Source organism: Cherax quadricarinatus, chromosome 31 (assembly GCF_038502225.1).
Source record: "Cherax quadricarinatus isolate ZL_2023a chromosome 31, ASM3850222v1, whole genome shotgun sequence".
Lineage (NCBI taxonomy): Eukaryota > Metazoa > Arthropoda > Malacostraca > Decapoda > Parastacidae > Cherax > Cherax quadricarinatus.
This window is the reverse complement of record NC_091322.1, coordinates 20,551,076-20,566,992: the sequence shown is the minus strand read 5'-3', so window position 1 is coordinate 20,566,992 and position 15,917 is coordinate 20,551,076. Positions and strand designations below refer to the sequence as shown.

The window sequence follows — 15,917 nt, the reverse complement described above, 5'->3', positions numbered from 1 at the left end:
CTATCTCCCACTAACTGTTTTTGGTTCAGCCACACCAACAGCAGTTTCTCCACATCTTCGATTGCCTGTGATATGTTTCGTTAGCACATTTACCCCTTTCACAACATCAGCTTCCTTGATTTCCTTTTTCTTCCCCACAATGGAAGTGAACGTTGAATAGGGCTTCCTGTACATCCTGGCAAGCTCGGCCACATGTATGCCACTTTCATATTTTTCTATGATTTCTTTCTTTAATTCTGTCGTTTATCTCGCCTTCTATACCAAAAGGCTGGCACTAGAAGCTTTTTATGGGCCTATGGTGGCTTATTTAAAAACCTTTCAGGGTTTTGGCCGTACTAGTACGGCTTATGCACCAGGGTTTTTGACGTATTAGTACGCCTAAATTCTAGCGCCCTCCAATCTAGTGAGAGAAAGCTGGTAGGCCTACATATGAAAGAATGGGTCTATGTGGTCAGTGTGAGCGGTATAAAAAAAGTCCTGCAGCACACAGTGCGTAATGAGAAAAAAAAAACTTTGACCGTGTTTTTGGATTAAAACAGCGAATTTGCACTGTATTTTCGTATGGTATTTATTGTTGTATTCTAGTTTTCCTCGTCTCATTTTATAGAATGGAAGACATATTACAGAAATTGAGATGATTTTGACTGGTTTTACAAAGAAAACTACCTTGAAATTGAGCTCAAAGTAGCAGAACTGTTCGATTTTTTACCAAAGTTCAAAAGTAAACAAATCATGCTATGAGTCCAATACTGGTGAGTCTAATATTCTTTCACAAATGCGCTGATAATATTTATACCATTTCTACACCAATGTAGTAGTCTGCATAACAGTAAATCTTCTATTTTTTTGTGAGAATAAAAATTCAAAGTGGAAAGCAAAAGAATGTAAGAGGGGCATGGGAACGTGACTAATGAACAGAGGAAATGTTATTTTAGTGCCAGGAATGTCTGTCTTGTTTATTCTGGACCCTGTTCGGAAATTGGCATCTTTTGAAATTTGTGTGAAATCGGTAAATGGGTGGTTTCTTGTTCTCATTCGATAGAAAAAATGGAGTTCTAGCGAAATAGTTATGATTTTTGTCGACAAGTACACTGGAATTGGCCGAAAATAGGGCTCAAAGTGGGCAAAATCACCGATGCGTAAACATTGTTGAGACCACTAACTTCACGAGAGCACAATTCCATAAGTTTTCCATCAAATTTCATACTTTTGGTGTCATTATGATTGGGAAAAGAAAATAATAATATTTTTTTTTTTTTTTTTTTTTTTTTTTAAATTTGGCCAACCCTGAGAACAAGTCTCTGAGAGGGCCTGTCGACCCTGAAAGGGTTAACAGTTGCACATACAAAAAACAATGGATTATTACGAAATGTTTCCTATGAACGCGCGGGGTGATGATCACTTGCCGAGAAATTATGCCAGACTGACTCTTGAATGCGTCTGTGGGAGGCTTTGTGTGTGCAGGGCCACTGGGACATGTACCGTACAACCACCGAAATTCAAGGGAAATCACGAAGACCAAGGCTATATTTTGACGGAAAAAAAGTTGCCTATAACCAAGGGTCCACTGTAAATTAAAAAAAAAAATAAAAAAAAGGTATATATGCAAGCGGCAGCGCTTCATGTTGCCTTCAGGTGAGTGACAAGCGCCAACTTTGCAGCTTTATATCTCTGTAAGTACTGACTCTGAATTTGTTTTTTACATCATGTAAAAAAATCCTCTTTATTTTCAGAATATTTGGAGAGCTGAGCAAGAAAACGTAGATCTACTTTTGGACAGTTAAGGGGTTAATTATACTAATTATGAAGGGCAGAGCTTCAGTCGATATTACATGGCTGTTCAGTTAAACAGAGTGCAGGCAAAAGGGAGAGTTTTTTCCTAGCTTGATAAATCATATCATTACAAGTATTTTCATACCATACGTCAACATGCAGCCTCTCCTCACTTAATGACTGAGTTCTGTTCTTAATACCACGTCAGTAAATGAATTTGTCATCAAGTGAAGAACATACTATAATGGTAGTGGGTTTGTGTCATCCATCTTTGATATTGTTTTAATGTCACCTTTGCACCATTTATAACATTGCTGGTATATTTTTAAATGTTTATACAGTAGTGTACTGTATATTGTAATAAACAGAATAGAGGAAATCAGCTCTAATTTACGTTATTTAGATATGCATACTTGTCAGGGAGCCCGTTGTAGTCTGAGTAGTCAGTAAACGAGTACGTCACTAATAAAAAGCATGAGAAATACTAAAATAAATAAATCTGAACAGCTTTAGATTTTTTTTTTTAATTAAACATCCATATTCCACCAAGACAGGGTGACCCAAAGAAAAAAAAACACATTCACCACCTTTCAATCACTGTCTTTCCAGAAGTGTGTTGATACTTTGATTTCCTTTTGATTGCAGCATCCCCATCCCTCTTTCAGAGTGCAGACACTGCCATATCCACTGCCACAATTCAAGTCTGGCTAACTAGTTTCCTTGAATCCTTTCATAAAAGTTTCCTTGGTCATGTTCCAGTGACATATCTGTTAAAAACATTTGTCTAGATTTACTTGTGACATGCTCACAAGCATGCTGGATGCTCAAGCCTCTAAAATTTAAAGCCTCCTTTACCCCTTCCTCCACCTATTCCTAAGATAACTGCCCCCTACCCCCTTCTTCCACCTCCAGATGTACACCCTCATCATCATCTTATCCCTTTCTGTCCTCTCCACATGCCCAAAACCCTTTGAATTATGCTTTTAGTAACTCGGCATCTGCATTCTGAATTCTCTGCATGATATTTACACTATGCAGAGAATTCACAGCTTAGAAATTAACCCTTTCATTGTCCATGCCATTGTGCTATGGGTTTTAAGTCACTGTCAGTGCCATAGTACTGTGCCATGAGCTCAACTCAGGTAAGCTGTGAGTGTAAATTTGGGTCTAGATATTAGAGAATGGGTCCTGCAGCATGTGGTACATGAGAAAAAAAAACTGCGACAGTATTTTGGATTTAAAACATTAAGAAAAAACAAACACTAACTGCATCTAGAGACCATATGTCAAACATAAAGTATCAAATGAAAAAATAGTATAAATATCATGTATAAAGTATGATGTGGGAGGGAAGCTGTTGGTGAAGGCAACGGTTTATGTGTCTGTACCAGTGTCAGGCATGTGGCTCAAACACTTCCTCCTCATATCAGTAAGCATGATATTAAAGATTATGGCATGAGCTTACTCACAATTATGTGTTCTATCTAATAACATGGAAAAAGTTTAAACTTCCCAATCCTACATAGTATCTAACCAGAGAGTTCTATATTAAGCTCAAGTGATGGAACCCTTAAAACTGGTCAAAGGCATGATGGGCACCTATATTAATGAAATTAGTAAGTGCATTTTCTCTTTACAGAAATTGAGTGGCGAGAGTTGAAGACCATAATATCAGGACACGATCTTCAGCGTCTTGAAACGTATTCAAAGAACCTTGCTGACCGTCACCTTATTATGGACCTGCTTCCAAGTATTGCTAGTCTGTACTTCATGAAGAAAATTTCACCAGTACACCTATCTCCTCTACAGTCTGTAAGGTTATCCTATATTTAGTTTTATCAAATCTTTAAACATAGGTTTTAAAATGTGTAAAAGAAATTCTTGTATCTAGCTTTACTGTTCATGAAAAACATTTGCATCAATGAGTGAATTTGCTTAATATATATGTGTGTGTGTGTGTGTGTGTGTGTGTAATTGTTTTACATGATACCTGGAGTATAACTGGAGAGGACATCGGGCGTCAACGTCCCCGCGGCCCTGTCTCAGACCAGGCCTCATGGTGGATCAGGGTCTGATAAACTAAGCTGTTACTGCTGGCCACATGCAAACTGACATACGAACCACAGCCCGGCTGCTCAGGTGCCTGTCTAGTGTCTTCTTGAAGACAGCCAGGGGTCTATTGGTAATCCCCCTTATGTATGCTGGGAGGCAATTGAGCAGTCTTGGGCCCCTGACACTTATTGTGTTATCTCTCAGTGTACTCATGGCACCCCTGCTTTTCATTGGGGGAATGTTGCATCTCCTGCCGAGTCTTTTGCTTTCGTAGGGAGTGATTTTCGTGTGCAAGTTTGGTACCAATCCCTCTAGGATTTTCCAAGTATGTATTATCATGTATCTTTCTCACCTGCATTCCAGGGAATGCAAATCAAGGGACTTCAACTGTTCTCAGTAATTTAGGTGCTTTATCGAACTTATGTGTGCTGTGAAAGCTCTTTGTACACCCTCCAGGTCAGTAATTTTGCCTGCCTTAATGAAGGGAGCAGTTATTGTATAGCAGTATTCCAGCCTAGAGGGAACCAGCGATTTGAAGAGTATCATCATAGGGCTTGGCGTCCCTAGTTTTGAAGGTTCTCATTATCCATCCTATCATTTTTCTAGCAGATGTGGTAGATACATTGTTGTGATCTTTGAAGGTGAGATCCTCTGACATTAGTACTCTCAGGTCCTTCACATTACATTTTTGCTCTATTGTGTGATTAGAATTTGTTGTATACCCTGATACAGTTTTAATTTTTCCTGCCTTCTGATATGACACGATTGGCCTGAGATGTCTTGTCAGCATAGAATGGGTCATAACACTCAGTGTGCACTGTATTAAAAAAATCTGGGACCACTTAGTACCTTGTGGGAGCACCAGTTCAAATGAGCACCAGCTAGAGCAAACAGCGTGGCAAACACCTGGGATTCACTGATTTCGTGTAGTGTTAACACTGCCATTTTAAGAGGAAAGTGATGTTGACCCTGAGTTTAGTGGCTTTGAGGTGGATGTAGCCATAAGTGGTCGAGGAAATATAAAAAAACTCGATAATAACCCATGTGCAACATTTGTGCAACACCCTTTCAGAATGTCTTATAACCTTTGTCCTAAGTAAAGAGAAACAATTCTGGAACATAATACTTGTTCAGGAGGCTGGCTGGCTGGCCAGCTGCGTGGCTGGCCAGCTGCTGGCGGCCTGGCTCCATTTGTTTGTCTGTGTCTATGTCTGTCTCTCTGTCTCTATCTCTGTCTCTGTCTATCTCTTTCTATCTGTCTCTGTCTCTAAGGTAGACATAAACACAAGTACAGTGGACCCCCGGTTCGCGATATTAATCCGTTCCTGAGAGCTCATCATAAACCAAAATTATCGGAAAGCGAATCAATTTTCCCCATAAGAAATAATGGAAATCAAATTAATCCGTGCAAGACACCCAAAAGTATGGAAAAAAAAATTTACCACATGAAATATTAAGTTTAATGCAATAGAATAATTACAATAACAACAATAACAATAGAATAATAACAATAGAATAATTGACTCTTACCATTAATGAAGATCTGGTGATGATTGATGGGATGGGAGGAGGGGAGAGTGTTGAACCTATTGTTTAGAAGGGGAATCTCCCTCCATTAGGACTTGAGGTAGCAAGTCCTTTTCCGGGGTTACTTCCCTTCTTCTTTTAATGTTACTAGGACCAGCTTGAGAGGCACTGGACTTCTGTCGCACAACATATCTGTCCATAGAGGCCTGTACCTCTCGTTCCTTTATGACTTTCCTAAAGTGGTTCACAACATTGTCATTGTAAGAGTCACCAGCACGGCTTGCAATTGCTGTGTTAGGGTGATTTTCATCCATAAAGGTTTGCAGTTCAACCCACTGTGCACACATTTCCTTAATTTTTGAAGTAGGCACAATGGATTCCACAACTGGCATAGGCTTCTCAGGGTTAGCCCCAAACCCTTCAAAATCTTTCTTAATTTCCATAGTAATTCTCACCCTTTTTACCACAGGGTTGGCACTAGAAGCTTTCTTGGGGCCCATGGTGACTTATTTTGCAGAAACAAGCACCAAAAACAGTGGTAATATGGATAATATGGAATGTACCGAATGTATCCTTAGATGCGCACACACTGGCTGGCTTGTAAACACTGGCACACACGGGGCAGTTCAGGCCACGCATGGACACGTCTCGTACGAATCGTATCACATACCGGGTTTTGTAACGGGAATCGAGGCAAATTTTTTGCTACATAATGCATCGGATACCGGATTTATTGGATACCGATAGCATCACGAACCGGGGGTCCACTGTATACATAGTGTAAATTACCAAGGATAACCCAAAAAATCCAGACAAAGTGCTATACTCTGCTAGAAGATATGAGTAAACATGATGATGCAGTCTTGTGGCTTTCTCTGAGACAGAGGGCTAGATGGATAGACAGATAGACAGGGAGCTTGACAGACAGACAAATAGACAGACAGACATGTTTGTTATTTTTTTTATTATCACACTGGCTGACTCCCACCAAGGCAGGGTGACTCAAGAAATCGTAATGACACGATTGCAAACAAACCATACCCCCGGCCGGGATTGAACCCGCGGTCATAGAGTCTCAAAACTCCAGCCCGTCGCGTTAGCCACTAGACCAGCTAGCCACAATAAGATTCATCCAACTAGGTATATTTCTACACCATAGGAAGGAGCGATAAAATGTATATACAGTTCACTCATTACTTACCTTAAAATATAGGGTGAGATGAGTAGCATTTATTGTAAAAAATCAAGTGTGGTATGTATGGTAGTCAGCCGGGCTACCATACCAGGCCAACCCACCTACACATAATATTTTATTACATTTAAGCATCCCAGAGCGATAAAATGTATATACAGTTCACTCATTTCTTACCTTAAAATATTTGTAGTCTTAATGTAGGGTCAGGAGTAAGTAAATGAGATAAAACGAATAAATGAGAAAGAGAAAGAATGAGTGCATGAGAGAGGACAGGCGCAGAGTTATGTAAACAAACCAGGCGAAGGTAAGTTTTGTAAACGAAGTGTACACGTCTGGTTTGTGTACAAGTTACATTGTGTACAGGTTGTCTCTACATTGATACGGTAGAATAAATAAAGAAGAACACTCCCATTCTCATGTAACATCATTTTGAGAAGAAATGATGCTCTGAGTGAAGGCAATGGAAATAAGTCACTCTGTCTTTTTTGGGTTATCCCAGGTTCTCTACACATATGTTGTTATGTATGATAATCTATGTAACTGTATTTGTGTATACCTGATTAAACTTACTTACATACATACGAAAGGAATAATTTTCTACAGTTACCCCCAGTAACACATTTTCTCTTATGTTAGATTAGAGAAAATGTTATTCTTGGCATCACTTGTACAAGTTATCTGGCTACCACATCTCATATTTATGTTTATTTATTCTATTGTAGGGTGTATTTATCATCTTTTTATGTTATGTATCGTGTTTATTATATAATTTTGAAAAAAATATCATGGATGGATTAATGAAAATATGTATATTAACGTAATATACAACATTTAATGAGACTCGGTGATTATTATTATTATTATTATTATCATTTCTAATATGGCGTCACTTGTGCAAGTCGTCTGCTACCACATCTCATATTTATGTTTATTTATTCTATTGTGGGGTGTATTTATCATCCTTTTATGTTATGTATCGTGTTTATTATATAATTTTGAAAAAATATCATAGATGGATTAATGAAAATGTGTATTTAACGTAATATATGACATTTAAATGAGACTCGATGATTATTATTATTATTACTAATATGACGTCTGGAGACATAAGACACTCTTACTGATTTTAACCCTTTCAGGGTCCGTCCCGTAGATCTACGGCTTTTCGGTGAGTGTCCAAACCGTAGATCTACGCCAAAATTCTAGCGCAAGAATAAGAACTAGAAAGAAAATAGAAGAAAACCCAGAGGGGTGTGTATATATGTGCTTGTACATGTATGTGTAGTGTGACCTAAGTGTAAGTAGAAGTAGCAAGACATACCTGCAATCTTACATGTTCATTAGACGGAAAAAAGGACACCAGCAATCCTACCATCATGGAAAACAATTACAGGCTTTCGTTTTACACTCACTTGGCAGGACGGTAGCCCAGGGAGGTACTACCTTCCTGCCAAGTGAGTGTAAAACGAAAGCCTGTAATTGTTTTACATGATGGTAGGATTGCTGGTGTCCTTTTTTCTGTCTCATATCATAAACATGCAAGATTTCAGGTACGTCTTGCTACTTCTACTTACACTTAGGTCACACTGCACATACATGTACAAGCATATATATATATATACACACCTCTGGGTTTTCTTCTATTTTCTTTCTAGTTCTTGTTCTTGTTTATTTCCTCTTATCTCCATGGGGAAGTGGAACAGAATTCTTCCTCCGTAAGACATGGGTGTTGTAAGAGGCGACTAAAATGCCAGGAGCAAGGGGCTAGTAACCCCTTCTCCCGTATAAATTACTAAATTTGAAAAGAGAAACTTTCATTTTTCTTTTTGGGCCACCCTGCCTTGATGGGATACGGCCGGTTTGCTACATATTTGAATCTCCTCCTGTATGTTCTGACCTCTGAAGCAATTTTTATATCAGTGCACCACATTATTTATTTATTTATTTTTAGCTCTTAATTGCAAATTTTCGTTGATTAAGTACAGTGGACCCTCAGGTAACGACATTAATCCATTCCAAAGAGCTTGTCTTTAACTGATTTTTTTGTTATCCGAATTAATTTTCCCCATAATAAATAATGGAAATCCAATTAATCCGTTCCAGACACCCAAAAGTATTAAACAAAATAATTTTTTTTTACATGAAATATACATTTCCCTACACAGAAAACAATGAGACATGCAAAATAAACAATACTGAAATGACACTTACCCTTTCAAATTCAAAGTTTATTCTCTATAAGGATTACAATGCTGAGTTTACAGAAATTTGGTTATTGTGTGGTTTACATGTAGTAAAATTGTGATTACAGAGTGTACCACTAGAACGCTTAGCATGGCTAGGCATTTCGGGCAGACTTAGTTTTATTCTTAATTGTAAAATATTACAAATTATGAGGTAAGTTGGTATTATGGCTAAGTGACTAAATACTAGTTTGTGAGTTTAGCAATGTGAATGCTTTTGTTTTGGCACAGTACATAGTTTCAGTATTGGAGTATCACAGGATTCATTATTTTAAGATTGAGGTTAATATTTCTGTTTATGGTCAAATGAGTGAGTGTAAGTGTGAACCACCAGGTGGTATTCGTGTAGTTAGTTGACGGGGTGTATCAGGGAGATAAGATGTTTTCTAATGGTAGTTTTGAAGGTGATGAATGTGTCTGCAGTTCTAGAGTTCTCAGGTAGGGTATTCCAGATTTTAGGGCCTTTGACATACATTGAATTTTTGTAAAGGTTTAGTCGGACACGGGGAATGTCGTAGAGATGTTTGTGTCTGGTGTTATGCCTGTGGGTTCTGTCACAACTATCAAGAAAGCGTTTTAGGTTAAGGTTGATATTAGAGTTTAAGGCCCTGTAGATGTAGATTGCACAGTAGTAAGTGTGGATGTACTGAACACGGAGTAAGTTTAGGTCTATGAAGAGTGGGGGGGTGTGTTGCCAGGGATGGGATTTAGTGATTATTCTTACTGCAGCTTTTTGTTGGGTTATTATTGGCTTTAGGTGTGTTGCTGCAGTTGATCCCCAAGCACAAATAGCATAGGTGAGGTATGGATAAATAAGTGAGTGGTATAGTGTGAGAAGGGCATTTTGCGGCACGTAGTATCGTATCTTGGAGAGGATCCCAACCGTTTTGGATACTTTTTTGGTTATATGCTGGATATGGGTGCTAAAATTCAGGTTGTTGTCAAGGTATAAGCCTAGGAATTTGCCCCCATTATTTCTGGTAATTAGAGTGTTGTCAATCTTAATGTTAATTTGTGCATCTCCTGCTCTGCTACCAAACATAATATAGTAGGTTTTGTCAGTGTTAAGCGTAAGTTTATTGGCTGTCATCCAAATCGATATTTTAATCAGCTCCTCATTCACAATGGTGTTGAGGGCGGCAAGATTAGGGTGAGAGATGACATAAGTCATGTCATCAGCAAAGAGAATGGGTTTCAAGTGTTGGGATACGTTTGGAAGGTCATTGATGTATATGAGGAAGAGCAGGGGACCAAGGACACTTCCCTGCGGAACTCCAGTATCAAGTGGCCGTGTTGCTGATGCTGTGTCTTTAATGGTGATGTACTGATACCTATTAGTAATGTAAGATTTGAAATAAGCAAGCGCATGGCCTCTTATACCGTAATGATCAAGTTTGTGGAGTAGGATGTCGTGGTCTATTGTGTCAAAAGCTTTTCTTAGGTCAATAAAAATTCCTAGTGGATATTCCTTATTTTCCAATGCTGTGTAAAGCAGATCTAGCATTTTTATGATTGCATCATTAGTGCTTTTATTTTTCCTGAATCCAAATTGGCAGGGGTTGAGTATGTTTTGAGCTGTTATAAATGAATACAGTCTCCTGTGCACGAGTTTCTCAAAGATTTTGGATAGCAATGGTAAGTTAGATATTGGCCTATACAGTGGACCCCCGCATAACGATGGCATCACATAGCGATTATTTCGCATACCGCTTACTTTAATTGCAAAAATTTTGCCTCACATACCGCTTAAAAACCCGCTTACCGATTTTCGTCCGAGACGCGTCCAATGTGCGGCCTGAGCCACGCTCACATGTTCCGCCGGTGGCATTGTTTACCAGCCAGCCTCCGCGGTAACATCCAAGCATACAATCGGAATATTTCGTATTATTACAGTGTTTTCGGTGCTTTTTCTGGGAAATAAGTGACCATGGGCCCCAAGAAAGCTTCTAGTGCCAACCCTACAGCAATAAGGGTGAGAATTACAATAGAGATGAAGAAAAAGATCATTGATAAGTATGAAAGTGGAGTGCATGTCTCCGAGCTGGCCAGGTTGTATAATAAACCCCAATCAACCATCGCTACTATTGGTGGTACAGCTGCTGCTGCTGCTGCTGCACTGTCAGCTGCTGCTGCTGCTGCTGCACTGTCAGCTGCTGCTGCTGCTGCACTGTCAGCTGCTGCTGCTGCTGTAGCACCGTTGTTGGTGTGGCTTATTGAGAATACCAAGAAACAATTAACCCCAGAGGATTTGCCACCCAGGATAACCCAAAAAAGTCAGTGTCATCGAAGACTGTCTAACTTATTTCCATTGGGGTCCTTAATCTTGTCTCCCAGGATGCAACCCACACAAGTCGACTAACACCCAGGTGAACAGGGAAAAATGCCTGGAACTAGTGCTCATATTGGTGAATTTAAAGCCAGCAAAGGTTGGTTTGAGAGATTTAAGAATCGTAGTGGCATACACAGTGTGATAAGGCCTGTTCTGGAAGAAAATGCCAAACAGGACCTACAGTACTCAGGAGGAAAAGGCACTCCCAGGACACAGTGTCTCATCAGTCATTGCTGCATCTTCAATAAAGGTAAGTGTCATTTATTCTTCATTTAGTAGACTAGTACATGCACAATATATACTGTGCATGTACTACTCTACTATTGTGCATGTATCCTTCTCTTTGTGTGTGGGAAAATGTATATTTCATGTGGTAAAATTTTTTTTTTCATACTTTTGGGTGTCTTGCACGGATTAATTTGATTTCCATTATTTCTTATGGGGAAAATTCATTCACATAGCGATTATTTCGCATAACAATTACCCCTCTTGCACGGATTAAAATCGTTAACCGGGGGTCCACTGTAGTTGTTTAAGTCTGTAGGGTCACCACCTTTATGTATTGGTGTAACCCTTGCCATCTTGAGTAGTTTCGGGAAGGTGCTAGTCTCTAGTGACTTGTTAAAAAGTAATGAAATAGCATGCGAAAGGACATGGGCCGCTCGCTTGTACAGTAATGGTGGGACATGAGACAGATTCCCTGAGTTATTTTTAAGTGACTTTATAATCTTATTAAAGATGTATTGATGAGTGATAAGATGAGAGGAGGACAGAGGATAGAGGAGTTTACAATTGTTTGGAAGGGGAATTCCCTTCCATAAAGACTTCAGGTAACAAGTCCTTTTCTGGGGTTACCTCCCTTCTTTGTTTTGTAATGCCACTAGGACCAGCTTGAGAGTCACTGGACCCCTGTTGCACCAAAAATATATCCAAAGAGCTCTGTTTCTGGTGTCTCTTTAAGATTTCCCTAAAATGAGACTCAACATTGTCATTGTAGATGTTGCCAGCATGGCCTGCATCAGCTGTGTCAGAGTGATGTCCATCCATGAATGTTTGCATATAAGAAAGCAGGAACACTGCAGCAGGCCTGTTGACCCATACTAGGCAGGTCCTTCACAAACCATCCCACTAACAGAATCGTATTTGCCCAACCCAATTTTCAATGCTTCCCAAGCAATAAGCATTGATAATTCTGTTCACTCATGCGCAAGTCCCAATCAAATCAAATCGTGTGTGTGGGGAAGTACCCTGGCTGGTATGTGGAGAAGTACCTTGGCTGGTATGTGGGGAAGTTCCCTGGCTGGTGTGTGGGAAGTACCCTGGCTGGTATGTAGGGAAGTTCCCTGGCTGATTTGTGGGGAAGTACCCTGGCTGGTATGTGGGGAAGTTCCCTGGCTGGTGTGTGGGAAGTACCCTCGCTGGTGTACATAAGAAAGCAGGAACACTGCAGCAGACCTGTTGCCCCATACTACCACCCTCTACCACTACCTCTTTTGTATCTTTCTACAAACCTTTTCTTGAATTCTGTAGTGTTTCTTTGCCACAGGGTTGGCACTAGAAGCTTTGTTTGGGCCCATGGTGGCTTATTTAGCAGTTACAAGCACTAAAAGCGATGAAATAATACAAAAGTATCGCATGTACGCATGGAATTGTCCTCACTGGCTTGTAAACAATGGCACACTGGCTGTATATGGAATTTTCGGGCCACTCATGCCACGCTGATATGTTCGGGATGATTGTCCTTAACCAAGTTCTTTCTCGGTAACCGAGCCAATATTTTGACATAAAAACATGTGACTATCCGATTTTTTCGTTATCTGATAACATTGTTACCCGAGAATCCACTGTATGACTAATTATTATTTTTTATGTTTAATTGATATACAATATTTGGAAATTTGTGCTCTTTTTATTTCAAGCAAAATATTATTTAATTCTCTTTCAATCATTAGAGCCTCTTGGTCGGTTTGGGACTTCAGCTGAAAAGTTTTGATGAAGTCATCAAACCATTAGACCTGCCAATTGAATCTGCCCTTGGAGTGTTCAATCGTGCTATTCGGCGTCTTCTGAAGGCCTTGTCAACCATTCAGGAGACGGCTCTTGCGCGCCACCTTCCCAAGTCAATGGCTACTCTTGCCGAGTTTACACCTGTGTCTGTTTCACTTCAGCAGGATCTTGAAGACGCTGCAAAGGTTTTCTTTAAGACGAGTTTTAAAGTTTTGAATGTAAAATTACATTTCTTTGAATCGATTATTAATTTGGAGCTTTATACTAATTGAACTAAAAATTTAATAAAAGAAAGCCAAGTTCTTTTTATCTTATGAGCATACTGCATCAGTTAATATGTCCCATTATTGTTTTAAAGAATTTTTTTATTCCTTGTAGGATTATGATGAGATGGCTGAGGAGCAACGTAAACATGTGCCAGTTAATTCAAATTTGTTGGGCAACATCCAGAAGTTTGCCATTCAGGGTAATGAAACAGCATGGAAGACAGCTCTCCAGGAAGGACCAGGCAACATTATTAGTGTGAAGAGGTAATAAACAAATGCACAGATAACCTACATAAAGGATACTGAAACCTATGACAGTGTTTCAGTCTGACTTGGACCATTAACTAGTCAGAAGAGCAAACGGAAGGGAGCCAGTATATATAAGAGAGGGGGTTGGGGGTGTGAGTGGTAGAATGGGAGGGAGTAGTAATATTACTACTCCCTCTTCCCATTCTACCACTCCCATCCACTGCCTTTCCCTCATGTATATTCTGGCTCTCTTCCCTTCATTCTGTGTGACTACTTAACCCTTTGAGGGTCCAGACCCCCAATCTAAAAATTCCCCACAGGGTCCAAGAGTTTTCGAAAAAAAAAATTATTATTTTTTTCTTATGAAGTGGTAGAGACTCTCTTTCTGAAGGTAATAAAACAAAAAGTATGAAATTTTATTAAAAATTGACAAAATTACGCTCTCACGAAATTTGCTGTGTCAGCGATGTTTATGCATCAGTGATTTTCCCCACTGAGTCCTATTTTCAACCAATTACATTGTTCTATTGGACTAAATTCTTAGCTATTTCACTAGTAAGTGTTCCATTTTATCTATTGAGCACGAGAAATCATGCAGTCAACTATTTCAACTACCCAGTAAAGTGATCGGAGATTGGTAATTTCACCAATTTCACACAAAGTTCAAAATTTCAAAATAGGGTCCAGAATAAACAATGCAGGCATTCCAGGCCTGTTTATTAGTTATGCTTCCAGGCTTTACAAGGAATTCCATTTTGATTTTTTATTCACATAAAGAATTTTTTTTCACACCAAAAAATAGAAGATTTACTGTTACACAATATTGTAATAATTGAATAAATAATATCAGCACATTTGTGAATGCACATTAGACCCACCAGCTGATGTGTATTGGATGCATGATGTGATTTGTTCACTCTTGAACATCGGCAAAAATCGAACATTTCCACTACACAAGCTATTTTCAGAATTAAAACCAATCAAAATCATAACTATTTCTGTAATATATCTTCCATTCTATCAAATGAGACTAAGAAACCGCGAATGCAACCATAAAAACCATACAAAAATACACAGCAAAAGCACGGTTTTAATTCAAAAACATGGTCACAGTTTTTTTTTCATTATGCACTACATGCAGAAGGATTTGTTTTATATGGTGCACACTTAACACATAGATCCAGTCTCTCATATCTAGGCCTAAACTTACTGCTTACAGCTTATCTGAGTGAGTTGAGCTCATGACGTAGTACTACGGCACAGACCTTGGCTTCAAAGCCATAGAACTACGGTATGGACCCTCAACGGGTTAATGCTACAAGTCACACCAAAACATCAATCATCATGAATTTTAGTGTCTTATGTGCAAGTTATTTACATATTGTTCCAGTCACAGTATTATGCCTCTTTTCTTCTTTAATAAAATATGCATTCAGTAAACTGATGGCAATCATCCAGGAAGGTACTACTAGCCCCTCATGCCTGTGGGAAAATGAAAGTTGTTAAATTACTGATCTTTGTTTTCTTTCTCATAAACACATAAGATGTCAGGTAAATTTTACAGGCTTTAACGGACGACCCCGCACTTTACAACCTGGATAGGGATCGGGAAAAAGATTTGCTTGGCAAATATATGTTAACCCAATCGCATTTTTCCATTTAGGTCCTTGCTATAACTTTGTGTGTGAACCAGGATATTAACACTCACTAGCTAGTTCATTAATTTTTACACTTATGAATTTAAAAAAAAATACGTGTATTCATAGTGGTGTTGAGTGAAGCAACATAGTGGTGTTAAGTGAGGCAACATAGTGGTGTTGAGTGAAGCAATATAGTGGTGTTAAGTGAAGTAACATAGTGGTGTTAAGTGAAGCAACATAGTGCTATTGAGTGAAGCAACATAGTGGTGTTAGGTGAAGCAACATAGTGGTGTTAGGTGAAGCAACATAGTGCTCTTGAGTGAAGCAACATAGTGGTGTTAAGTGAAGCAACATAGTGGTGTTAACCCTGTCAGGGTCCAGAAGCCAAATTTCAAAGTGTGCAACCAGTGTCCAAGAATTTTCAAAAAATAATTTTGTTATTTTTTCTTATGAGATGGTAGAGAATCTTTTTCTGAAGGTAATAAAACAAAAAGTACGAAATTTAATGGAAAACTGACAAAATTATGCTCTCGCGAATTTTGATGTGTCAGCGATATTTATGCATCTGTGATTTTGCCGACTTTGACTCCCATTTTAGGCCAATTACATTGTTCCAGTCAACCAAATTCTTAGCTA

The 15,917-nt window shown here is 39.0% G+C and overlaps 2 protein-coding genes across 4 annotated transcripts in view; one reads left to right on the top strand and one right to left on the bottom strand.

The window, feature by feature from the left end:
- Rab39 (RAS oncogene family member Rab39) overlaps window positions 1-15,917 on the bottom strand; it is a 552,594-nt gene that overhangs the window by 216,729 nt on the left and 319,948 nt on the right. The gene's annotated exons all lie outside the window — the stretch shown is intronic.
- Window positions 1-15,917, top strand: part of LOC128696337 (RNA cytidine acetyltransferase) — a gene marked incomplete at its 5' end in the record, with an annotated part of 179,451 nt that overhangs the window by 156,953 nt on the left and 6,581 nt on the right. Inside the window, 3 exon segments of the mRNA XM_070090239.1 lie at window positions 3,413-3,585; window positions 13,072-13,311; window positions 13,505-13,656. Coding sequence (XP_069946340.1) covers window positions 3,413-3,585; window positions 13,072-13,311; window positions 13,505-13,656 — 565 coding nt within the window.